The sequence below is a fragment of the Triplophysa rosa genome, linkage group LG5 (genome assembly GCF_024868665.1).
Source record: "Triplophysa rosa linkage group LG5, Trosa_1v2, whole genome shotgun sequence".
Classification (NCBI taxonomy): domain Eukaryota; kingdom Metazoa; phylum Chordata; class Actinopteri; order Cypriniformes; family Nemacheilidae; genus Triplophysa; species Triplophysa rosa.
The window spans coordinates 11,230,827-11,258,714 of NC_079894.1; the positions used below are offsets into that span (position 1 = coordinate 11,230,827).

The window sequence follows — 27,888 nt, forward strand, 5'->3', positions numbered from 1 at the left end:
AAAAAAAACACGATGTAAAGATTTTAGTGTGCCTCATGCTAGTTTTGAGGTGACTTTGTCACTGGTGTTACACCAATGGCAGAAAACTATGCAAATAATAAGTAAAATAAAATATTTAAGATTCAAGTCGCCCATTATTACTGGTAACAATGTAATCATGCAGGTGAATACTAATAATCAAATTTTAGGCATGAAAACTGAATTACATTTTTTGACTTTTTGAGGTCAGAAAGTCACTGTTTTTTGAGAATGACCCTTTTATGAGTGAAACAAGATCATGGTCAAGGAGACACGACAGACGAATGTTATATAATTAGACAGACATGCCTGGAGAGAGAGAGAGAGAGAGAGAGAGGTCAAAGAGCTAAAAACGATAACAAACCCACAAAACCTTTGATTCTTAGGTGGTCTGCAAGCTGAGCATGACAGCGTTTATCCTTCATCACAATCTGCATTTTTCATGAAACATATTCCATGCATATTTCATACAATCTTTCCCTCAAACTGCAAGAAAGTGAGCAGCTCACTAAAACATCTTCCATTACGATTTTGAATACAACACAACACAACCAACCACTCATGTTACCAGCGTGACGTGAAGCATTCATTTTGACACTTTTAAACACTTTCACACTCACATGCACATTTATCCTACAACATTAAGCATGTTCGAGCGGTGAGGCAGAAAGATGCCGTGAAGGAGATAAACACCAAACCTCCATTCATTTCTAGTCACCATCACATTCACTTCCATTCACTTGCCGCCTATAGTCCATATATTACTAAAAGCTTTTACCCCTCGCTCACAAGAATCATTCCCCATATAGAGGTGTCTCTCCACTCAGGCAGGACATTCGCATATGACACTATTTATGGCTAATTTTATGGTAGGTTTCCGCAGCTTTCTCGAAGCGCTGCATATTGCGCCTGCCTCAACGCAATGATATCGCTCTCCACGTGAGCCAAGGTTATACTAGGGCTGTCCGTCACGCTACATTAGCTCTTTCTAGGCTAGACTAAACTGAATGTGCTGCTCTCCCTCAGGCTGAAGGGAGGCCCTGCAGAGGAAAGGAGAGATGCATTAAAAGAGCATTCTGTATTTCCCTCATTGGCTGAAGTCGCGGTTTGTCGCGGATAGTCACCCAAACATGAATTCTGTCATCAGGTAATTTTTCTATATTGAACACAGAGAAAGATTTTTGGATCTTTATAAATGTATTTGTTCTGTTGAACACAAAAGAAGATATTTTGAAGAATGTAGGAAAGCAAACAGTTCTGGGACACATTTAATTACCATTGTATTTTTCCTACTATGGTAGTCAATGGTGGCCAAGAATTGTTTGGTTCTTCCAATGTCTTTCTCTGTGTTCATCAGAACAAAGACATTTATACAAATTTGGAACAACTCGAGGGTGAGTAAATGATTACAGATTTTTTTTTGTTGGGTGAACTTTTCATCTGATCTTTCTCTTGTAGTGTACCTGTGGACTGTGGAGTGCACCATAGCCCATGCCTGAGGTGGTGGGCATTGAGGCCGGTGAGCCCAGCGAGGAAGAGGTGATGACTGAGTAGGGTGATCCTATGCCATTGATGATGGACGGGTGGTGGTGGGTCACCATAGAGCTGAGAGGAGGCTGGGACGGAGGAGAGCTCAGGTGGCCGTGGGTTACCTGCAAAGAAGAACCTGAAAACAGAGGGAGAAAATACCGTATGTAAGATTACATCACACTGTCATGCACAATTTTGACTTGGTCGTCCTGTCACACAATGTTTCTACACTGACCTACTATTAGAGAAGCGCGGATGGCAGCTCAAATGTCACCCGAATCCGCAGCTTCAAACAAATCATCCACCCGCGCCTATCATTTTCTCCGATCTAGATATCCGCAGCCAACCCGCACCCGATCACCACATTATTCATTCCAATTCTAATTCTTTGTTTTTAAGCGTGATGTCAGTGCATCACTCGTTTTTAACAGCAGCTTCCGTGACATTAGAGCTAAATTAGAGCTAATAATATGCTGATAGGGTGCTTTTATTTATTAAACAAAAGTTTGGCTTTGCCCAGATTTGCCTACATTTAATAAAATAAACTTTATTACTCCCTTCAGACTTTAATGCGAATATCGCTGTTTCTGCCTTTGCAACACAGACACACAAACTATAAATGTTCAGCCCATGCAATAACTGGATAAATTAATAAACATCGGAGCCAAGTATGGTGCTGTTGACGCTGATTTTATTTAATTCTCCTTTTTTAATTTTCTCTCGGATCTGTTTCGCCTCCATTTATTTAAGAATGGACCCCGGGCTGTCCCATCCTCGCGACACACGTTTTTTTTTAACTGAGAGTCTGCAAATTAGTGCCTGTCTGCCTGATGAAAATGCATTTAAAACACGTTCATATTTTAGAGAATGTAGTTAATATTTGCATAATTAATGATTGATCTTATCCACCCGCGACCCACCCGCAATTAATCAGAATGTACTTTTTTATGACCTTACTTGCCCGACCCGCGGATTATCCGCAGCGCCCGCGGATATAACTGCAATCCGCACTATATAAATATAGAAAAACCAAAATGACAGTTTGACATTTTCATGGCAGAAACGTTGTGAGACATCTCAGTCATGAGGGTAATTGTGGGTGGCATTTTCAAAGTAGCTGAGGTCAAAAGCGTGACTGACTACAGCACTCCGGGCTCATCACACATCACATTTAAGATACGCTTAACTTATCCAAGCGCAAGATGTGCAGAATGTTAATTATGTTGTACATGATATTCATGTGTTTCTGTGTATAAACTGTATAATATACAGTACATATACAGGAGTTGGACCAAATTCTGTAAAGACTTGGGGAAATGGGTGATATATTTTTATTATAGGTCCAGTGTATGACATTTAGCGGCATCTAGAGGTGAGGTTTTGAATTGCAAGCAATGGCTCACTCCACCCTTCCATTTCGAAGCACTACGGCAGCTGACACAGCACTAAGATGTCATCACGTTTTCGCTTCTTTGCCGAAGGAGATAATGTATTTACGAAAGGCTCTGTAGATCAATTTGTCCGTTTTGGGGCTACTTTAGAAACAACATTCCATGTAAGGGGACCCGCAGTGTATGTAGATAGAAATAACTCATTCTGAGGTAATAAAAACATAGTGCTTCATTATGTAATGTCTTTATACACCTCTGAAGACATAGATATTTATATTATATTGCATTTCTGTCAATAGATCCTCTAAAAAATCACACATTGGTCCTTTAATAAGGTATTAGACAATTTGCCTTTAAAGGCATAGTTCACCCAAAAATGAAACAACGGCGGTCCCCATTAACTTGCATTGGTTTTGAGTTCAAAACAATAGAAGTGAATGGGTAGCAACATTCTTCAAAATATATTCTTCTGTGTATTGCGGATGAAAGAAAGTCGAATGCTATCTCTTTAACAAAGCTTCAAAGTTTTATGCAATAGATATTTTGCAGGAGATTGTTGCTCTTAAAACACCAAACATGCTCCGGCTAAATGAGCACCCACGATTTGTCCTCTTTGGAAATCTGAGAAGTCACACAATTGACCAAATTCTTGTACTAACCACTAGGGATGTAACCGTATCAACATTTCACGATACGATAGTACCTCGATATGAAGACTACGGTACGGTATTTATTGAATTTTGTGCAGGAAAAAAACAAAAACAAATGAAGACTTGGAAAAATGTGGCATAAGTGTTTATTAAACTATGACTGAACAAAGATCACATTTATTATTTTTAGATTAGGTAATTTTAAAGTGCAAAGAACAGTAATATTATAGCATAAAAATTAATAACATAAAAATTGAGAACATGAAACATGAAAAAATTAAAATGAAAAAAGTTTGAGGTCGTTTGTCAACTTTTAACAACTCACAACCAGTCAGGTACTCGCCTCATTCACTGCTTCACTCACACACTCACCTCATTCACTGCTTCACTCACTGCTATTTTTTTTCTCCTTGTATCATCATGAAACTTTTCAGGGTGATGTAACAAATGGCTCTTCATATTAGTCGTATTCCCCGAATTGTACTTCACCGCAGTCTGGCAGTGTCTGCATATTGTTTTTTGTCTGTCCGTCACCTTTTCTCGTTTCTTGTTACGGGAAAACCAAAATGCTTCCACACATGCGATTTATAATTCGCTTTAGCTTCAACTAGAGTTGGGCGGAATGGCCAAAAATCTATTTCAAGGAATGAGTAATTTTATTTCACGGTAACGATATATTTCATGAAACAATCTCCCATTATAATTCTATATTTTATACCTCATTTTTCTTAGATTGATTTAACTAATTTATTTATTACAGTTCATTTAAATGCTCACCATAGTTAAAATGTAGGTAAGTTATGAAAATGTACTAAAGATATCAAATTAAGTTCTGATAATCAGATGTATTATTTATTCATATTTATCTTCTGGCTATATCATATGTATACAGTAGGAAGATAGACAACATATATAACAGTAAAGTATGAATATGCACAAACAATGAGAGTACAGTATATGACTAAACTGGTGTTCATGGGGTCTGTACTGTAGGTCTTTATCCGTCTTCACTCTCTATTAGATGAGCACTTTTAGTGTGTTGAGACTCTCTGTCTTTAGGTTTGTTTATTCTCGGGCTTGTTTTTGCACTACAAGTCTCTGGTGACTCCTCACGCGTCTCCCAAAACTGGAGGTAGAAGCGCGTCCCATCAAAGCGCTCGTGCACGCGCTCGCGAGCATCATCGCGCATTTAAACGCAAGTTTCACCTTGGCTCGCCTGAAGTTAAACTTTATAAAACTATTAACAGCTTTTCAAAACAACCTGACTTCTGAAATACGTGTTGAGAATGAGCTTTTTTAAATGCTGGCGCAGATCCCTGCACGAGCACTGCGGGTGAGAGAAGCGCCGGACTGGAGCGGATCACTAAACTACAGACTGAAAGAAGGTCAAAAGAATGTTTGATACGTTCATTTGTTACGGGTGGATTAATTCATTAGTTTTTTTTCAGAATAGCGCCTAATTTGCAGCGCGCCGAGTTAACCACGCCTACTTATTTACATTCCGCGGAATACATGGAATAGAAAAATCTCTTACGGTTGACATTTTATTCCGCGGTAACGGAATATTCCGCCCAGCCCTAGCTTCAACAATTTGTAAATCCGTTTCTATGCCACTAGCGGCATCCGCCATTTTCGCTCAACTTGATCTGTAGCGGGCGGCAGCAGAGCGCAGAGGATGATGGGCACGCATGGGTTGATGGGAATTGTAGTTCCCGCTTCCCTCAACTCGCTCCATTCGGCTGAAAAAACTACACTTTGCCTGGAAGATCTATCGTCATGCGACCACGATAGTATCGAAAAAAATGCTATCGCGATACTTCGATATGTACAATACCGTTACATCCCTACTAACCACTACTAAACACAAGCTTGTTCTGGCATGCAATCTAGATGTATAGCCTGTAGTAGCCTGTACAACTTGTGTCTAATATTGTGTAAACATTGTGTACTACATCTCATTTTCTATCATTAGACTGTATTGATTGTATAAATATAAAAAACAATAATAGTTGATCGTTAAAGTTAAAGACCTTTGCTCGTCTCATGTGGCACGTTTTGTATAAATTGGAGAGATCAAAGTAAAAGCCATCCTCTGCACCTCGCACACACGGGTGAGTGGTTTTCGTGCCCTGGTGAGATTCTCGTGGTATTAATGTCATCTAAATGTCACATTATGATCAAAAGGAACATCCATTCTTGGAGCGACAGGGTGTTCTTGTTCACAGCCACAGTTCCTGCACATGATCATTCACTCTCCGGAACAACGTACAGTGATCAGATTTCCTCTCACAGCGAAAGGTCTGACTAGCTCCTAAAAATCAACATTTTCTGGTTCTCCGAAAGTCCACTGTAGTGTTCTGAGCATCACTTTTGCTATTAGACTGTATATTCTGCCTTAAACAATTATTATCCTCTACAGACCTAAAGACACTCAACATAATGCTTCACTACAGCATTTTCACATTTGTGACCCAGTCTGTAAAACCTCAACTAAAACATTTTGTGATTTACTGTTTTCTACATAAAATCATTCTGAACAATGTAAAGAACATTCAGTGAAAATGTTAATAATGTTTAATATTGGTTGAGTAAGACCCTGTCATCAACTGAAAACATAATGAAATTAATGGTTAGCCTGGATTTCACCGACTGGATTACATTTATTTTCTTGAATAGTGTTTGTTTAAGCATCCAGGGCAGTCTGACACGGCAACATTGACTCAGTTGATGGTGTGGTATGATTATCTGTCCACACACAAACCTAGGGTGACCACCACCCAACAAACCAAATGTGGGATGGGTAATCCGTTTGTGTGAGACAATGTGGGACACCATTGAAAGGTAGCGCGAAACTGTGATATAATAACGGAATGAAAACATTTTTATATAATTTTTTAGCTTATAAAAATAACTTGTTATTTAGTCCATTCCAACCACAACATAATTAAGGCATAGATAAAATGTTTTATAACATAAAACATTTTAATGGCGATCTCAACTTAAGGTTCCCCGTCTCTTTCAATTTTGAGCACAGAACAGACGTGGAGTTATCATTTTGTAAACTTTGAAGGTCTTCTCAAAAAGAGAAAACTTTTTTGTTAACCCCACACCTGCTGTCTGCGTCTTGGTCCTCTACCTTGCACTCAGCGTTCCTGACACTTACCAAAACAAAGTTACTGGGATCTTGGTTTTCACGTTTTCTGGGTTGCTAAATGCGCACCGGGGACCCGATTATAGCACTTAAACACAGAAAAGATTTGAATTTCATCCAATGGGTCCTTTAAACAAACGCATCAATTTGTGTCAGAAGACCTTTAAGACCACAGAGCCGTGTCGAGCCGTTCTTTGATCGATGGGTGTACTTTTTGGACCTTCAAACACTCAACTACCATCCACTCCCATTCTACCACTTGGAAGTAAAATGATACTTGGGATTTTAACAACGACTGCATTGTTCTTCCAGAAGAAAATCAGATTCGTTTAGGATGCCTTGAGGGTGAGTAAAACATGGGAAAATTTTGATTCAGTAGTAAAATATCCCTTTGACTGAAAGCTGTTGCTCAGCAAGAACAGAATGATCTCCTGATATCAAACATGCCTGTGAGGCCTGTACTCTCTATGAATTAACAGCTAAAATAGTGGTGAAAACACTGCTTAGTAGAGATCGACCGATACATCGTTTCCCCGATAATTTTCCCGATATTTAATCAATGTCCCATAGGGGTGTAACGATACTTCGTATTACGATATTTCGCGATGCAGAAATGTTACGATGCGCATCGTAGAGAGATGGGGATATTTTACGATATGTTTAATTCTATTCATTCAGACGTCAAAACGCTACCTACTCTGCGCCAGCGCATCACGTGTGCTTATCTCACATATGCAGTAGAGAGAGAAGCACAAGACACAATCTGTGTCTCCAAGTGGTTTACAAAGCGTCATATTTTCCTTCACAATCGCCGTTAAAACACAGCAATCTTGAAGCGTGACTGCAGGCGAGTCACCCGAAAACTCATTACAAAGTCAGCACAAACGTTTTTAAATGCCAATGTTAGTTTATCCGCTAACATGAGCCTGCTGCATAACGTGATATGCAACATAAAGCAAAAAAAAAACAGCGCTGTTTCGATCAGAGAAGCGATGAAGTGAGTCGTACTGTATATTAAAAGATCGAATGACATGCTAAAAAACAAGTATGTGATCAGCATGATTGAAGAAATGTAATACAGTTCGTGTAATATGTCTTTTTGAAAGATTTTTCTCATTCATTACTGTCTCAAGCAAAGACAGCGCAGCTTCAAAGAGACACGAGCCAATAGCGCTTGAGCATGAGCTCTGTCAGAGCGTTTCATTGGTTGAATGTACTGAATGAACACGCCCTTCACTGAACGAACGAGTCAAAATGAGACTGAATGACCTGCTCGTTCGTGGTCTAATCCTGTGTTACAACAATGCATATCCAGTAGTTACTCAACTTTTCTGAAAAATAAAGGTAATGACCTGGTTTAATTTAATTCCAAGGTAAAGTAAATTATGTCGAAACAGTTTGTATGGATACAAACAATCTTTGTATGGAACATTTAATTACACCAATTAAATGAGTTAATCCAGATAGATTTTAGTAGACTAATATAATGTAGATTTCGTCTACTAAAAATAGACTAAAACTATGATAAATTGGGATGACTAAAACTAAATTGCATTTTAGTCAAAAGACTATGACTAAAACTAAATCAAAATTTGCTGTCAAAATTGACACTGATCTTAATTCTAATTTCAGTTAAGACTAAAAATTTAAAAATTCTTTATTAAGTTGTATGTGCAACAAAATAAGTTACTGAAATTGTTAATATTTCGAAAATAAATGTTATTTGAATATTTAATTTTGTTCAAAATATCAAGATGTGTATCGTATCGTGAACCCAGCATCGAGATATGTACCGAATCGTGAGCTGGGTGTATCGTTACACCCCTAATTTCCCATCATCGGGTATCTGTTTTCTAATATCGGATTCACCGATAAACTCCGCCATCTTGTGGCCGTTTAGAGAATTGCGTGCAGGACCGTCACTGCAGCAGAACCTCTGAGGGGAGACGCGACAGAAACAACAGCATGCACAGGTAATGTATACTCACTTGGTTTATTAATACACTTATATTTAACATGAGAGCAATGCACAAATGAGATGTTACATTTAATGCCTGATATGTAGTTTATGCGGCTTCGCTAATAGAGACAAACTCACAAGTCACATTGTCTAAGCTATCAATTCCTCCCCCAATAAAGACGTAACTTTACATTAATTAAATGAAACGGCTATGAATTAATTCATGTTGGGAATAAAAGAGCTGAATTTAATTACCTTTGTTGTCTATGCTCATCATTCATATTGCTGTTCACTCACCGGGTTGATGCTCAGGAAGTTTTAGCATAGCCTCCGCATGTAGCTAACGTTTTAACAAGATTAACTTGTTTAAAACACCCTAAGTTATACTTTCATCGACTATATAACCATTATTTCACTAATAAACATTTAAATAAATACAGCCCTGTGGAATTAATTATTTATTATCTCCACAAGCGATCGCAGTTTGAATGTAACGTTGGTAATTGCATATATAAACTGCTTTGTCCGCAGGTATTTAAGACTGACAAAAATATTATTAACGTAACATACCAATGATTTATATGCCGTTTTGTTTGTTACTTTCATGACAATGTATATGCAGCTACTATCCAGTAAATTAATGTTATCCAGCGAATTATTCTTCACCTTTTAATGAGATTTGAAATTAATTAAAAAAATTTTTTATTTTTTTATTTTATTACTGCAAAATGAACTCCAACTCCATTTATGATCTTCCTTTGAAAATATTAGACCTTCTATATTTATTTTGCCTATTGTTAATATTAGTGTTGTTGCTTCTGAAAAAAAATGTACAATAAAAAAAATACAATAAAAATATTTTTATTGTTGTAATTTGAAAATGAAATTTAACATGAAAGACACTTTAGTAACAGTGCACTTTATTTTCACTCTTTCAGACCCCTCTATTGGTGTATAGATGCAAATGTTTTGCTTTGTATGCAAGGAGGGAGTGATTGTTCTACTGTAAATAAAATAGTTTGTTCAGTTGTGTTGTAATCAGTGTGTCAAAAACAGAAGTATAACAGTAAATAAACATCTGTTCTGCATATCGGTTATCGGGCACATAAACATGCAAATAATCAGGATCTGTTTTAAAAAAACAATATCGGTCGATCACTACTGCTTGGATTGTACAAATTAAATCAGAAATGAAATCTATCAGTCTGGTTCTTACTTTTTCAAAAACACACAGTAAAATTTTCAAGAATTACACAGCACGCAGGACGTCATTCTTTTTTACAACCCCCAGCCTTCAATGCTGCCACTGTTTTGCATGTAAACAACCTTTTCTGTTTTGGTACCACCATGGCTCATTATATAGTATACTGACAAGCTTCACCTTGTTAATTACAGTAAAATAATACAAGTTATATCTTAAAGTATCAGTTCTCTTATTCAAGTGTCTGAGTGTGTGTGTGTGTGGGGGGGGGGGGTGCTCCTGAAAGAATTCCCTCTGGGGGATGTGTGGACTAGTGATTACCTACTCAGATTAAAGAGATTATCATCCCATGGATCGCAGGAGAACTGGTTTATTGATGCAAGACCAAAATCTGATAATAAGGTTTAGTTCTAAATGTCCGAGTGGGAATGTAAGTGTCTTAAAAGCGCAATTTTTGATTTACAGAGGCCACTAGCATTGTATTATAGATTTGCAAGAAATCGCTCAGTCCAAATACGACGGTGGCTACCACAGTACAAAAATATGTCGTCTGCCACATGTGTTCCGAACCGTAGAGCACGATCCGTAGGGATAACGGATCATCCGCGATCCATTTCACCACTATACCGCAGGGGAGAGGAAACGCGCGTTGTTGAGTTGTTTGTCCGTTCAGGGCTGCTGTACAAAACATGGCGGCGAATTCAATGTATGTAGGGCCGCTCTGTATGTAGATATAAACATCTTATTCTAAGGTATTACAAACATAACAGTTCATAACGTAAGGTCTTTATACACCTCTGAAGAAATAATTTTGTATATTATATTGCATTTCTGTCAATAGATCCTCCTAAAAACCCTGTATTGTTCCTTTAATCTATTTTGACAGTCTAGCTACTATTCACTGTCAAATCCTCAGTTTCTAAATAAAAGTATGTTCATTATTTTTGAAAATACAGATTTTTCAATTCAAAACAACAGTAAAGGGAGGGAGTGCTGCAGAAAAGTTTTTAATGTGAATTGCTAGGAATGACCTTTCAGAAGGGGTGTGAAACAACCAACAGCTCAAAGCATTATGGTTGAGCGATCCGGAACATGGTTCTGTTTCTATATGGTCATGGGAGAGCCTGTCATAACTGGAGCAGAAAAATTGTCAATTAGATTAGCAAGATGAATAACAGCCCGGTCTGTGTTGAAGGTAGTCACCATTAATGGCCAGGCATTTTGGACTGAATGTTATCTAATGGATCATGCACTGTGTCCCAACTTGTTTTTGTGCTAGTCTAGAATAGAGATATCACAAAATTCAACACACACACACACACGTCTGGTTTATTATCTCCATGGGGACAGTCCATAGGCGTAATGATTTTTATACTGTACAAACTGTATATTTTATCCCCTAAACCAAAAGATCATAGAAAACTTTTTGCATTTTTAGATTTAAAAAAAATATTGTTTTGTACAATTTATAAGCTTTTTTGCCCATGGGGACCTCAATTTTGGTCTCATATGCATTCAGGTTTATGTCCCCACCAGGATATAAAAACAAGGACACACTCGCTGACACACACAGGTGAGATGTCTTGGCAATGGTTGCCATTTTCTGAAGACACGATGGACTATTAAACTGTAATGTTTTTTTCCCATTTTTTTATTTACTTTATTTAGTTGGCTTTTTTCCTTTGTTTTTTGTCATTTAAGTCCTGTCTTGTCCTCTATATTGTTCTTAATATTGTCAACTGTTATTTACTAGGTAATGAATGTTACCGTCATTTCTCCCTTCCTTAAAGTAATATTACACTATCTATGCCATAAACCATAAATAGCCTACTAATAACATCAATACTCAATAATCAACTCTTCAAAGACAAGTTAATGTCTTGTCTTTTTATAACTTTTTATCACCTCTTTGTTGCTTGCTGACTGTCAGAATGAAATGTTCTTAAAAGATCATATTATAATTGATTATTGAACAGTGGTGTATATCAGCATCGATTTGTCTTTTTTTAAGCACCTTGTAGTTTCAAACCTTTGAAAAGGCTTGTCACTGTCAAACCTTTCTCAAGCCATATGCCGACATAATATATTGGTTCAGCTTGAAAGCACAGCATTATTAACACTTAACACATCTATCTGATATTAACATCATTCAAGTTTGATAAAAATCACATTATAAATGAAAAAGGCACACTTTATAGAAATGACCTCGTTGAATTAATGCATGCGTAAATGCTGTGCGTGTGAAATGACGCGCTTAACGGAATGACGAGCTCGAGGTAGCGACTGACATTAAAGCGGCCCTAACACATGCGGTTTCTGCCAATCTCATATTAATCTTGAGTACCTATAGAGTAGTATTGCATACTTCGTATCTTCGAAGAGTTTTTAGTTTGATCACATTTATAAAAGATAGATACAGCGGTACGATTATTTCCGAAAGCATACGGTGCGTGCGGGGGGCAGGGGTAGGCTGAACTAAAGCACATGCGCCAACAAAACAGACATCAGTTTCACTCACTGCATGCGGTTCATGTCCGGCAACTTTTAGCGCTGGGACGGCTCCATATATCAGTTTCAAACGATCTCCAAATCCAGCGTTATATCCACCGTTTATATAACATTCATCACCCAAATGCAGTGAACAAACAAACACCTGAACCTCGCGAACTTATGCTCTCTCTCTCCTGCACACAAGTGAAAGTGACGTCTGCGCATGCTCCTTCTCCTGCTCTCCTTGCTGCCGCGTGGGCGTGCCACATGCTTTTCCGGGAGAATTGTCCAGTAAGGGACTAAGAAAAATTGTTACCAAACAGTTTTATATGTTCGAAAAAAAACTTTCCGAAACCTGTACGATCGCTGGGGGAGTGCATCGAGCACAGAAATACTACGTAATACACCCAACTTGTTTTTTGACAAGTTGACCATGTTAAGCATGAGAAGACAGTGCGTTTAACATTGTAAAGAAGTCAGAATGCATGACACACCGTTGCACCACCCCTTTAAAGCGTGCACTTGAGAAAAACCAAAATAGACATTGTACACTGTTTGCCACTAACCAGGGGCGTAGCCAGAACTTTTTTTTAGAGGTGGCCTGGTAAGACCCAGTGATTTTATTAGGGTGACCAAAAAATCCTTACAGACAGAAATTCTTTAACTTCTACTGTAATTTACACCAATTCTTCATTACACATAGTTTGCTGGTCAAAAACATACACGAAGAACGTCAAGTAAACAATTTATTTGCAATGCTTTCATGTGCTAACATTATTTTAAAATAATTTGCTAGCTATCATTTGCAGTAAGTTAGCATTTTTTATAGAAAATAAACATTGCAGTACCCCAACTTAAACTTTCGCGAAAATATTATTAATGAATGAAATCCAGTTAAACAAGACTGATTTCATTACCCCGGCTGCACCAGCTGTGCGTAAGTTACAACTTAGCCTACTGTAGTTTTAACTTAAACGGGCACTAAGTTACAGCTTACGCACTACAAAATGTTTTTGAGTTGCACCATTCAACTTAGTTGAATCGTAATGTTACATATAAACTAAATATTTACGGAAGCCTCCTATCAGGAATAACTGTAGGAATAAAATCGCATACTCTCTGAACTAACGGAATAAGCTCTTGTTTCACTCGACATTCTTCAATGATTTACACACATGATAATGCTGACATTTACAGTCACTTTCCTTTTAAAATAGAGAACATTATGTGATGACATTTAATTTTTGACTGCTCTAACACGAACCGTCCTAGTGTATATCTGTGTTGTGCACGTCAAAATGAAATAATCGTTTTATTTAATTGGCGGTTGGCAGTAAAATGAAATCACCCATATTGCATGTCATTTATTATTGCATTAAGTAGGCTGTATTGTTTTAAACAGCATTTGTTTATTAATCTACTTTTAAATATGTTATTCATGAAAGGTAGTATTCTATATACCCTTTTTACTGTTATTATGTGAGGTAAAATAAGTTTAAATCCAGAATGTTTTGAAATTCACAACATTTCAACACAACTTTTTCTTACGAATTTAATCTATTGGACTGTTGAAGGTAAACGTCATATTACGACTACGCATTACTTTACGGAGAGTTTACGAACTAGCTACATTCTGCCTTGAGACCAAATGGTGCAACCGAATAACATACAGATTTAGTTACAAACTAGCTAGTAGTAGTTACTAAGCCTCTAGTGTGGACTTTACTTTCACGTTTAAGAAAGAATTTACGAATGGCTGGTGCAACCCTACCCTGATCCTTCTGCTCGCGATGAACTTCCATGGTACACAGACAGTACTGTCACGAAGCGAAGAGGTTAGCAGCTGTTCAGCTAATAGCACGCAGATTGTTTGCGTCAGTGCATCAGTGTATGACATCAGATTAACGCGAGAGTAATATTCTCGCGTTACTTTCCGTGCATATGCTAAATGATCTGCGCAGCACTCCGTAAACTCCAACACGCATCTTAAAACTGCTTCGCACAACAGAGGTGGCCAGATAGGTGGCCATCCATCATTCAGGGGTAGCCGTGGCCACCCATGGCCACCATGTAGCTACGCCCCTGCCACTAACAACTAGGGATGTGCACGAGTATTCGAACATTCGAATATTCGATCTGCAATAACTATTCGAATATTAAAAATGCTATTCGATTATTCCTATTTTTCATAAGAATAAAACTGCGTCACCACAAGGTTAAGTTACCATTACAGAAGACCTTAGAGTCAGGTCTTATTTAACGCTTCTTCACTTCTTCTGTAATGATTTTTTAATGTACAGAAAATATTTAAAAAAATCATTTGTATGTGTTCCTAAATATTTGTTCACTCAGATTGCAAGCTCGTTTAAATATTTTAAGTTTACACACTGGATGCCCGGATCACGTTTTATGCTGGGCTCACATCACCATATTAAAATGTTTCAAAACTGGTGAACCACAGAATTCGTTAACATTACTTACATTAGGTATAAAAATATCAACGTAATATTAAATGATTAACAATAATTAATTTATTACCATTACTTGATTGCAGCGGTTGTTCTTAGTAAATTCATATTCGTTCGTTAAAATATATTAAGTAATGATAATTTCAACAACTTGAAACATTAAAATGTACATTTCACTGCAACAAATGTTAATGAATGTGGCCTTAACATAAGACTGGCATATTTTTACATACCTAAAAGCAAGAATTTTCCTTCTAGAAGTTCAAATAGGGTCGTCGCCTTCAAGTTTTTTTGTTTGTTTTAAAACGCGCTGTAATTCCTTACCTTAGTTGAAATAAATAGGCCTACCTTATTTATTGATGCAAATCCAATGCAAAGCTAAACAAGACAGACACTGACCGTGAACGACAAAGAAAACAATATTTATATAAAGATGACGGTCACGTAATCAGGGAATCAAGCACTATGGCTCCGTCTTTGTTGCGGGGTATTTTTTAGGATCTTAACAGTCGGCATGAGATATCAAGCCCATTTACTTTATTTATTATCAACATTATAAACAATAAAGCCAGATATTCTTGTCAGATCTGGGTTTTGTTTCCGGGAGTTAGAGAAGAGCGCGTTTTCTCCGCTGTCGGCTTGTTAACTGTCGGCTTGTTGAACAGACTTTCACCAGAGTAAAATAGACCTATATTGCTTTTCTTATCAAGAACATGTAAAACAAAAAAAAAACAAGATAACTATATATCACAGACTGTCAATATACGTTGCGTTTTGTTCGTTTTGTTAAGTCAGTTTATATGTATTTTTTATGCAGTTTTTATGTATTTTTCAATTTTTTAAACATAAAAAACGATATACAGGATATAATATTAATGCATTATGAATATTTAATGATAATTATAAGCTTGATGTGAAATTGTGACTAAATAAAAACGTAACAAATCACGTCATTATTAACTTAATTTAAATAAACCAATATTCGAATATTCGTTTTTTATGAGCTCAAATATTCGAATATGAAATTATTGAAAAATGCCCATCCCTACTAACAACCACAACACGTGGGGTGAAAATAAGAAAAGACAACATGGTGGGTGTTAATGAAGGCAAAAATGATGTTATACGTTATGACAAGCCTTCGGTCAGTTATTTCTGTGAGATTCTTAAAAAAACACCATCACCCCAGAGACCAGAGGCGTTGAATACGTGATGATGAGTGATATTTAATCAGATAAATGCATTGGGCATAACACATTAATAAAATCTGCTTGATCAATCATATTAAGCTTGATATAATATAAGCCCTATGATTATTCATATCGGTACTGTTATTAAGCATAAGAGCAGAGTTACAAAATAAGAAAAATTATATTCTATGACATTATCTTATCTAGCCTTTAACACTACAATTATAAGCAAATATAAGTCTGTGAAGCCTTTACTACAGGAAAAATGAATTGTAGCCTGATTTCATCACAGCATGTTGTATACATACTTTTCAATTCAACATTAAAAGAAACGTGAAACAACTGTTAAAAGAATTCATAAAAGGCTAATCGTGATAATCTATTTAGATACAAGAATGTCGACGTACAAAGTATGCAGACGTATTCTGCAGAATTTTAGCCAAATTTCGGAAATCATAGTTTATGTTATGTGTAATATAGTTTATGACAAATGCAGACTTTATGACAATAAGTGTAAAGAAAAATGCACTTTTCACTTCTCAGTGCCCGATCTGTTGTGCGAGCTACTCGTGACTGCTTGATCCTTGGGTTGTCTCAAACACACCTTCCCTCTAAAGAACTGCCCAAAGTCAGAAGTGTTGCTAAATAAATAACCCAGGACATACTGCTGTCCAGATACCAACTGAGACCCATTAATAACAACGCGACAGCAAACAGTTTAACAAGAGGCGATCTGGAAAGCAATAAATTACATAACCGCAATTAAAGTGCCAACCCCTGACCCTGACTGAGAGACACAATCTTTATCACCTGATTTTAACATTGGCACTGGTTCTAAGTCAATACACGTGACATGACACGACCGAGCCGATAACTCAAGCAAGTACAATTTATGGCCATATCGTACAAAGTCCGTCTAAAGAATTCTCAGTTCAGATAACGCAGAATATGGGGGGACACTCAAAAACAGAAGCGTTGAAAGATCACAGCCCTGTGGAGAAAAAGAGAGAGAAAAAACGCGAAACACTTACTAAGATGTAGATACGTGTCGTTATTATCCATGTTTTGACGAATATGAAAAAACTATCCAGTTTTCCAGTAAAGTCTCTTGTTTTTCCGTGCTGGACGGCAGCATCTCCCCGTTGCTGTCTGCGATCTGACTGACTGAGGATTCGCTGCTGCCACACGAGGGGCCCCACCGAGGGGGTGGCGAGGGCCGGACCTCTCCCAATGACAGCCTACAGTAGCTGAAAAAGTACACATCATACTGTTTACTGAATAATAACGGATCAGACGCAATTCTTTACGACATTTAAACATACATTTTTTGTCTTAAACTCATTTGTTTAACTTAGTAAACGAAAATGTGCAATGTACTTCCATGTGCAATAAAGCTATAGAGGTAGAAATACAATAATGCACCATGCTATGTTGCTTCATGCAAAAAAAAAACAATTGTTGTGGTATTTGTCTGAATGGAATTCTAAACATGATAACATGTTAATATGTTTATCTCTGATTGATTTTTTTTATTTATTTACAGCTAACAGTGAGCAACTCGTCGAGTTCTCCACTAAAACGAAATAACTAAAAATCCATCATATTATTTTAAAGGAACAATACAGGGTTTTTAGGAGGAGCTATTGACAGAAATGCAATATAATATACAAAACTATTTCTTCAGAGGTGTATAAAGACCTTGCGTAATGAACCATTATGTTTCTAATACCTTAGAATAAGCTATTTATGTATATCTACATACAGAGCTGGCCTAAATACAGTACATTGAATTCATCGCCATGTTTTGTACAGCAGCACTGAACGGACAAACAACTCTACAACGTGCGTTTCCTCTCCCTCTCCCCTGCGTTATAGTGGTGAAACGGATCGCGGATGATCCATGATCCGTACGGATCGTACTCTACGGTTCGGAACGCAATGTGACCCACGGATTAAATATAAATTTATTCATCATTGAGTAAGAGAGTAAAACGCGCTCTCTCTACAGTTTTAGTGCCAACGTGCTCTCGCTCTCTCTCAAGTATCTGGACGAGTACAAAATTAAAGCGGTTCCAGATAATCAATGACGATCAAAACTGCTCCGTCACACAGCTAATTTTTGAACAAAAACAACAACATATATTGGTTCTAACAAACAGAAAAACCAATGTTACTCACATACTTATCCGAATTAAAGCAACCTCCTTGGGGGTGATTTTAAGGCGATCTTTCTCTCCAACGACTCTCTGCTGGAAAGTATCTCCATAGATATCTGTGATATCTGTGATTTAGCATCTCTGCTAAAAGCCTTAGTACCACGGGTCCTAACGCGTCTCTGCTGGAAAGACTTTATAATATTAACACAGGTCCTAGCTCCTGCCTGACTTTTAGCCTTCTTTTTATACTTAAAATCCACAGACATTTTATTTGATGTAATAAATGAGACATCGCTCTTTCTACAGTCTTTCTAATGCCCGCATGATCTCTTCCCTGCGTCAACATGAGAACGACATCTTTTTGTACTATGGTGGCCACCGTCGTGTTTGGACTGAGCGATTCATTGCAAATCTATAATACAATGCTAGTGGCCGCTGTTAATCAAAAACTGCGCCTTAAAAAAAATAAACCACAAAAATAAACAATCAAATACAGTGTGTTCAATAATTGCACCAGCTTGCATTTTATCCTATCAGCACCAAACAGCTATTTTTGACAAGAATTCTTGTTTGCCAGTATGATATACAGATTACAATAATATTCTTTGTGCGGAAACTACTTACTGAAAGATCTGCTGACCATGGCCTTTGAAATTTTGGAGAGGGGAAAAATTCTCTGAATTCCAGTCTCTCATTGCCCACAAGGCTAACAGTGGGTCTGAATACCCCTTGATGCTCCCCAAGATCTCCTCAGAGTGAGGGGTCATTTAAGGGTGAGCTCCCACTACCTCAGGAGGTTATTCAGAAGTCACCAGCTTTCAGAGTCTTGAACTCTTGTTTAAGGGGGACACAGAGAGTGTTGGTGATGACCACTCTGTCAGTCCGCGAGCTGCCCTGTCGAATGGGAAAAACCCACTGGCTCCCATCCTTGTAAAAACACAACATAAAAGAACACAGAGGGATGCTAACAAAGATGAATGGCTTCTCTTCCAACTCATTCCACACTAATCAGGGCCTTTTCATTTGTTCCCTGTTAGATAATGTAAATTTGTGGAGTCAAAGAAAGGGACTAAAAGGACAATTTATCAACCTCCCTTTTATTCCTCTAATGGAGCCACATGTTCCAGAGCATTTGAATCGCCCTGAGCTGCAAAGTATATTAGTGGCAAAAGGGGGCGGGGGTTTGGAATCAAGAATGAGGATTATATTTCAGTGTGAACACGAACAAAATAACGATTCCCGGTGTTGTCTTTAATCCTATGGCTTTCATTAACAAGTAGAACACAACAAAGTGGCATGTGCTTTTTTTACAGAATGCAAAATTCTTTTTCGTATGGATAATTCAAATATTTTAAATGTACAGGAGATTGAGTGGTCAGTGATTTGGAGAACCTCTAAATCACTGCAGATATCGAGAGGGATTGGAGGATTATCTAGTTGTTTGTCTCCAACAATGGCTGGCAATGGACCATTCAGTTGCAGAGTGTTGGGGACCTCACCCTTGCCATCATCTATCACCAGTTAAAAGCAGAATGGCCCACCCCTTGACCTACCAGTCACTGTGCTGAGGCCAGCCAGGAGAAATGAGCACAGTCTGGTCATCTCACCCCAGACAACAGACCGTGTCTGGGGAAGCCATGTGGCAAATACACGCACATAGGTCCTCGTTCCCAGATACCACTGTTCTCCAAACCCCAAAGTGTTGTTGATACAGTCACAATTCCCTTTGAAATCGTATATATTTCTCAAATGTATGTGGAAGCAACTTTTCTGTTAAAATGGATTCACAGAGCAAAGGCCAAATAGCATTTCTGACAGAAAACGTACTAATGTACTGAAAAGAAACGAAAAAAAACTAAGCTGCCTTACAATAAAATAAAAAGTTAAATCAAATTGGCTTTACAAGTCAATTGAATTGAAATGATATTAAACTGAATGTAACTGCGTTCATAAAAATTATAAAATGAAGTTGAAATAGGTTTAATTATTAGTTAATGTAATGGAAAACATGTTAAAGGGATACCCTCTTGTCAATTAAAACCTGTGTGACTTACTTCCACAAAACATATTTTGAAGAAAGTTGGTAACCAAACAGTTCGGTTTCACAACATTCTTTAAAATATCTTTTGTGTTCTGCAGAAGAAAGCCATACAGGTTTGAAATGACAAGAGGGTAAGTAAGTGATGAAAGAATTTTCCTTTTTGGGTGAACTATCACTTTAACATGACTTAAACAGTATATTTGTTTTTTTATCTGATCAATTGAAGTAAAAACCTGTTTGAGATGCATTCACCCTGCTTTACGGATCATATCATAGGATTTTGTGTGTGTGTGTGTGTGTGTGTGTATGCGTGTGCGTGTGTGTGTGTGTGTGTGTTTGCGAGATGGCTCTCCATCTGTTATACATTCATTAACAGAGCTCCCTCATGTTTTAATCAGTCCCCATTTGAAAACCACACCCATTCACACACATGGACACACACATCACTGGCCACAAGGCTTGGGCATGGCCAACACAGCCACGCCAAGTATCATCAATCTCACAGGTCATTAATCTCTGAGCACAAAAGTGGAACTGCACATTTTCAGTGTGAAAATGCGCAATATTTTGACCAAATCGCACCAAAGCAGCGTGTCAATTGCATTCAATCATGATGTGAGTGTGCGGTGGTGCACGGACGCAACATGGCAAATTGTTTGAGCTTTATCCTTATTGATTTTGTTCTTGGCTATAGAAAAGCATTAGCATTAATCAAAGTATTTTTGCCTTTATTCCTGTTGCACATTGAATTCTTTGTGTATGTGATGAAAATCAAACGATCAATTATAGTCAAATAAAGAGTTAGGAGATCAATTTACCACTATCAAAATCTATGTGAGTTTACTCTGAACTGGGTTAAACTTTCTCCGACATCATCACATACATATAGTAACCTCTTACTCAAATCTTTTCCAAGCATCTGGAAGTGGGATGAGGACTTAAGCAAGAATCCGGTCTCAGTGGAAGGACTGCCAGCGTTACCTCACGAGTGGCGTCCTGTAGCTCTTTCGCCACAGGATGTGCGTAATAAATCTTACTCAAGACGACTGACAGAGGAGCTCGTGGGACCCGACCCATGACATACTGATCAACACATGAGTACCGAATGTAAAGCAACATGAAGGCACACAAAACACGAGTTGTAATCATATGTATTTGAAGGAACTAGAGCTATAAATAGCTATAACAATGGAGAGCTGTAAAGCAACCATTCTTTAGAATGTTGGTTTTGGTTACTTCTTGGTTTCTAATAAAAATATTAACAAATACGCTAGAGTTGGTAAACAAATACATATCTACATTATGTCATGTTATGATTAACATTTAAACCAGTTAAATACATTTGGCTGTATAGTCCAAGATACAAATTTAATCTAAAAGCAAAATCCCAAATGATAAAAAAACAAGATTTTGACATTATTTCAACATTCTTGCAGCGCTAGATTTTAAAGTAGCAATACCTTGAGACAAAATTACAGATTTCCACAGATGTGTCTCAAAATACATACAGTAAAATATAAAAATAATTCATAATCAGGGAAAGGAATTTTTGAATCATCAGCCATAAAAGCAGACTTGATCATGAGACACTTTCCGCAGTTTAAAACAGAGGCATCACCAAGTGTTTGCAGTTCAAATATGTGTATAAATAGAGAAAAGGGGAAAGGACAGAGTGGATAACAAAACTGCATTACACAACAGTTAATTAATCAAACACTGCAAATGAGGAACACACTTGGCAATGAGGTGCTCATTTCTTGAAGCCCTAAAATAGAAACAGCTGAAGCGGGCAACCCTGAGTGAACTCTGAGAGGAAGCAACGGGACAAAATCAATTGTGCCTTAAGAACACAGGAGTTACACATCTCGGGCTATTTTGATGTGTAGCCTACTGCCTTACACTAGAGCTCTGGTAAAATCATTTGCACAAAAACAACTAGGAACACAGCAGGGAGGTTTGACAAGACCAAGTGCTTTTAAATAGTGATAGACCTTTTACAGGAAGTTTTATGTCGGCACAAACTGACAAGAAAAAAGTCAGAGATGCGACTAATAGATTAGCTACTACAGCATTAACAAACTGGCAGATACATGAGGTTGAAATGAGGAAAACTCTTTGAATATCAACAACCTCTTTTCAGCCCTTCACAGAATTGGGTTTTCCTGAGAGAGTGGTTTTTGGGAAACCCACTTCTGAGAAAGAACTACATGTGAGGCCTAGAATTAGCTAAAAGTCAAAACCTTTGGCTGAACAATATGAATAAAAAATGAAGCTATTTGATATTCTTGCAATGTATACTTTTTATACTTTTGTAAATTACAAATATAAGAGTTTTGGAGAGGTCCAAGACCATTTATCGAAGTTTTAGGAAAGGTTTAGGATTTTGAAAAATGAAAATCAACAATAAAACATTATGATTTATAACACTTTTATAACAGATTTCTGACTGGAATATTCTCTATTCATCATTTTGGTTTGACAACTATGATAAAAATACAAAAGCATTGTCATTTCAGTGTCAGACTTTTGAACCTCATGGTAGATAAATTAAAGATATCCTCCAGACAGTTTGATTTCCTCTATCGCACTACTTGACATTTCATTCACGGAAAATACTGATGCAAGGAGGAACTTTCAATAATAAAATGTACTTTTCATTTCCTAACAAACCCTCTTCTGTTGCAAGAGCAGATGACCTTTTACAGCTTCGTTATTAATGTCTCAAGCGAGTATGCAGACTGCTGAAGAACAACTGAATCCTTATGGGGTCTGCACTGATGTTCATTTCTAAGAAACATCAGTCCTTGTATTTCTTTAAGCTCCTAATCCTAAAGCTCTGCTTTTGTGGGTCTAGACAAATCTAAGATGCTGATGCAAATTTCTGATGCTCTTACAAAATCAGTAGCCCTAATCATTATATGACAGCTAGAGAACAAATGACTGTGTGCAGACAAAAGAAAAAATATGTGTGTTTCTTTTGAACAGGAATTAATGTGATACTGATGGGCTGTTTGGTAAACGCTGTGCATCTCGTCTCAAATAAGACGTACAGGAACAGGTTGGGCACGGATTCTGAGGGACCGTGTGAGGTTAAATTGGAATTGTCCTGAGAGGACCAGTAAGATTAAGGCACAGGCATCTGCTCTGTAAAGTGACTTGTTTGTGTGTTATTCAACAATCCATAATATGCCATGCACAATCTCTGGTAGTTTCTTGAGCAAGTTTTCTATATGTCCTTTTTTGTAAAAAAAAAAGCACAATTATCAAGCGTGAGGTAAACATTTAAATGTAAATTGTGTTTTGGGTATCTTAAGAAGTGAGGTGAGAGAAACAGACTGTGACTCCTTCACTCTTGTTTAAATGTCATAGTGTTGGCAGTCGTAGACCCCAAGACAGCCAAAAACTCACCGAAAGGGCAGAACTACAGATTAAGACACACCACAGAAACTTGATAGGGTAAAAGAAATTAAAAGCTCAAATAAAAACAGAACCGTTCTTTGAGTTATGCTTTTGTAGCAATGCTTTTGCAATAAATAAACCTCGATACTTCACTGGAAAAGTCTATTAAAGGAGCAGATTGTAAATTTGAGTACTTATACATTTTTATGTGCAGTGCAGTATAATCTGCAGTAAAGGTGTAGGTGAATTTTGGACATTGTTATGCTTATGAAAAAAAACACTGTCACGTTTTTTTAGAACAATTGCAGGAAAGCCTCACAAAACAAGTATATTTGTTTAAGATAATGGTTAATTCAGGTCAATTGGGACACTTTTTACAGTCATCTACATATCTAAAAGTGTCCCAATTTACCAGAAATAATTCACCCCTTGTGTTATCAAGATATTTTTCAATATAATCAATCAGTTGGAAACATGTATTTCTTAATGTGCAATAGAGATGTGCACTACTGTTTTAACAACGTGAAGTTACGCAAAATAAATTAGGCCTACATGGAACAGGAGCAGCCTCTCCGCTATTTTCGTCCATCTCCTCTTGAGACATTTGCTTACACGTCACGCCCTCTCGTGGCCATATCGTAAAGTGGTTTGTCCGGAACGAATACCTTCACTCTTGTTTCCACCGACCCGTTTATTATCCTGGAACTCTGTGTTGACAACAGGTAACACGTGAGAAATAGCGAAAACTGAGCGACGTTGATAAGATGTGGTTTTACAAACTAAACGTTAGGTTGTTGAATGTTAAATTATGCTCGGCAGTGATATTTATTCGATCGATATGACAAGCTTGCTTGCTTACACTTGTTTATTAGTTACTTTGCACAATGCACATGCATTGATATAAAAGGTGTGACTCTCTTACCCAGTAAACCATGATAGCGGTGGAGACAGGACTCTATATTGGATCCGTGTCGGATCTGAAGGACGATCAAATCCTGAAGGATGCAGGTATAACTCACATATTGACTGTTGATTCAGAAGAACCTGCTCTTACTGGATTTCACACGAAATTTGTCCGTGCACTGGATGATGCGTCTACAGATCTCCTCAGCAAACTCAACGACTGTATCAGCTTTATAGCGGAAGCTCGGTCTGAACAGTCTACTGTTCTTGTGCACTGGTACGTCTCGTGTTTTGCTGACACTTTTAAAATGAATATGTTCTTAAAATTGAACCAATACATTCTATATGCTTAACATAACATTGGAGTAGAATTATTTTACTTATTTGTTGATTGTTTACATTTGTTTATGTTATGTACACTGACATTCGACTTTTCCATTTGTAGCCATGTAGGTCAAAGTAGAAGTGCTGCTGTGGTGACCGCTTATCTGATGAAAGCACAAAGCCTGAGTTTGCATGATGCATATACCAAACTTCAAAACCTAAAACTTGATGTTAAGTGAGTGTGTTTCATTGTTTATCCTGGGGGTGGGAAGCTTGTCATTATGTTTAAACCTACCCAAATATTTGCCAAACATTCTCTTTTTTTTTCAGAATGAATGAAGAGTTTCTGGACCAGCTGGCTCTTTTTGAATTAATGGATTGCAAAGTAGACACCACAAATCCTTTATACAAACAATTTAGATTAAGGAAGATTACAGAGAAATATCCAGGTATGTGCAGTCTTACAATTATTTACTTTTAAATTTAACTTACTATGCCTAATACATTAAAATATCTTTCTTTTCATATATATATACACAAAAATGTTTTTAAACCTCTTAAAGTATAAAATTTACTTATTGTACAAGTACTTCTTTTCGATGTTTTGATCAATTCAGAGCTCCAGAATGTTCCAAAAGAGCTGTTTGCTGTTGACCCTGACCAAACCCAGAATGCCGAGGCTGTTTACAGATGTAGAAAGTGCAGGTAAACACTTTTAAACGGACCCAGAACTGAATGCAAATGGCATGATTAAGTATTTTTGGACACAGACATTGCCATCACCTGCCGTTGTCCTCTGATCTCTCAACAGACGTACACTTTTCCGCCACTCCAGCATTCTGAGTCATTGTGTGGGAGGTGGCGCATCATCGTTCTCTCATAAAAAGACAAGGATGATGACCCCTACAGCTGAAGATCAGAGACAGTGTACATCTTACTTTATAGAGCCAGTGCAGTGGATGAAGCAGGCCTTGCTCGGGGTTATGGATGGACAGGTAATACCTGACTGCTTCACATATCTGAGCATTTGAGGTAAAATGTATTATTTCATTTTTTATTTTAAAATCAAAGAAGAAACAGGATCAAGATTTACCATTTGTAAAATATGCAACACAGTAGCCTATATTATAAATAGGTAATAGTAATAATAGGTTGTTGTAGCTGAATTCAGTTTGTTTGTTGTTTTGTATGTTAATGAATGCATAATTAAATATATCATATCTTAGAACTTGTATTATATTCTAAATGAAAGCTTTTGTGTAATCTTTATTGTAGCTTTTGTGTCCCAAATGCAACTCAAAGCTGGGCTCCTTTAACTGGTATGGTGAACAGTGTTCATGTGGCCGCTGGATGACACCGGCCTTCCAGATGCACAAGAACAGAGTGGATGAAATTAAACACATCAGTATATCTGCACTCAAATGACCCACAAATAAACAAATAAAAAATATGAAATGCTCGGGATTCCTGTTTTCTTAGTAATATTGTTTGCTTTATAAAAGGAAATTACATTAAGGAAAATTGTGTTTTAATATAAATAATATATGCATTACATGTATGTCATAAATGCAGAGTACATGTGATAGTTCAACCAAAAACGTTTGAAAATATTTTGCAATGTTAACGCACCATCCCGTCATTTCAAACTTGAATGATTTTCTTTCCTTTGAAGAACACAAATAAGATACTTTTGAAGAATGTTTGTAACCAAACAACATTGGCCCCTTTGACTTCATTTGAGACATTTCTCAAAATACCTTTTTGTGTTTCACAGAATGAATTCATACAGGTTTGGAATGACACGAGGGTGAGTAAATGATGACAGAATTAAAATTTTTGGGCACAAGGTTTTGTGCCCAAAGATGAGGTCAGCTGACTACATGAATATATGACCAGGTTATTCCATTAATGAGTTTTTTCTTCCCTGATGGCAAGGGCATATTCCAAGATGACAGTGTCAGGATTCATCGGGCTCAAATTGTGAAAGAGTGGTTCAGGGAGCATGAGACATCATTTTCACACATGGATTGGCCACCACAGAATCCACACCTTAACCCCATTGAGAATCTTTGGGATGTGCTGGAAAAGACTTTCCGACTCTCCCATCATCAATACAAGATCTTGACGAAAAATGAATGCAACTCTGGACGGGAAAAAAATGGACATTTTGGACATTGCAGAAGCTTATCGAAACGATGCCACAGCAAATGCGTGCTGTAATCAAAGCTAAAGGCGGTGCAACAAAATATTAGTTTTTTTTGGACGGGCAGTGTATTTGCCTCTGCTAAAATATATATTAGTGTTTGTTCATTATTAATAACCTCATTATTAATAACCAACAAACATTAATAATGGTCTTATTCATAAATGTATGATTATAAACCATGGTCCTATGTGGAATATAAACCTCTGTGGAAACATCTGGAATTGCCACTTTTTTTTATTGTTAAAATGCACATTACATTTAACATGCTATCTTTCCACTGGGTGGCGTCATATAACCAGTACTGTACAATGAAACCGAGCTTTACATATATTTTGGCTAATATTCATAATGTAACTGATCAGAAAGAGCATCCATTCAGTCTTAAACTGACAGATATTGACGCTTGGTGCTTGGATTGCAAACAATGATTCAGTTTAAATCCTTCTATTTGTGTAGTCTTGAAATGGTCCCTACTACTAAATCTGCAGCTGAAATATTGAAGACAAAAATCAGGGCATGATGTATGCTGTTTATTAATTTATATTAGTCACTAATTTAAAGCTTTAGGCAGAATCTATGTTTTGGCATTGAATTAAGTTTCTATGTATTTGTCTGTGTTATGTGTTTATTAAGAGACTAGGAGACAGTGGGTGGTAATGGCATGAAGTTGTAAGATCCTGTTTATTCTGTTTATGAGGGTCATATCCCCTATGTAATGACCTGAACTCTCACTGTGAAGTGTGTAGTAAAGATCTGTGCCTTTGCCTCCGTGTGTGAGTTGTCATGAGTTGAAACTCCTTATTCAGGGTA

The 27,888-nt window shown here is 37.2% G+C and overlaps 2 protein-coding genes across 6 annotated transcripts in view; one reads left to right on the forward strand and one right to left on the reverse strand.

The window, feature by feature from the left end:
- Positions 1-24,330, reverse strand: part of rxrga (retinoid x receptor, gamma a) — a 30,542-nt gene extending 6,212 nt beyond the window's left edge. Inside the window, exons 1-3 of the mRNA XM_057334727.1 lie at positions 24,198-24,330; positions 17,081-17,296; positions 1,482-1,684 (exon numbers count right to left, since the gene is read on the reverse strand). Coding sequence (XP_057190710.1) covers positions 1,482-1,684; positions 17,081-17,111 — 234 coding nt within the window. The 5' untranslated portion in view covers positions 17,112-17,296; positions 24,198-24,330. The remainder of the gene's footprint in view (positions 1-1,481; positions 1,685-17,080; positions 17,297-24,197) is intronic.
- Position 24,331: 1 nt separating this feature from the next.
- On the forward strand, positions 24,332-27,830 carry dusp12 (dual specificity phosphatase 12). Of its 5 annotated transcripts, XM_057334731.1 has the most exons (8): positions 24,353-24,367; positions 24,572-24,653; positions 24,747-24,825; positions 24,994-25,107; positions 25,203-25,321; positions 25,490-25,577; positions 25,684-25,867; positions 26,148-27,830. In XM_057334731.1, exons 2-8 carry the CDS (start codon positions 24,578-24,580, stop codon positions 26,295-26,297), a joined length of 810 nt encoding a protein of 269 aa, XP_057190714.1. In that variant the 5' UTR covers positions 24,353-24,367; positions 24,572-24,577; the 3' UTR covers positions 26,298-27,830. The 5 variants fall into 5 exon arrangements, 4 of the variants coding, with proteins under 4 accessions (XP_057190712.1, XP_057190713.1, XP_057190711.1 ...); XM_057334729.1 differs by having other exon boundaries at positions 24,332-24,367; positions 24,572-24,825; XR_008963034.1 differs by having other exon boundaries at positions 24,351-24,825; positions 26,148-26,679; positions 26,821-27,830.
- Positions 27,831-27,888: the final 58 nt, after the last annotated feature.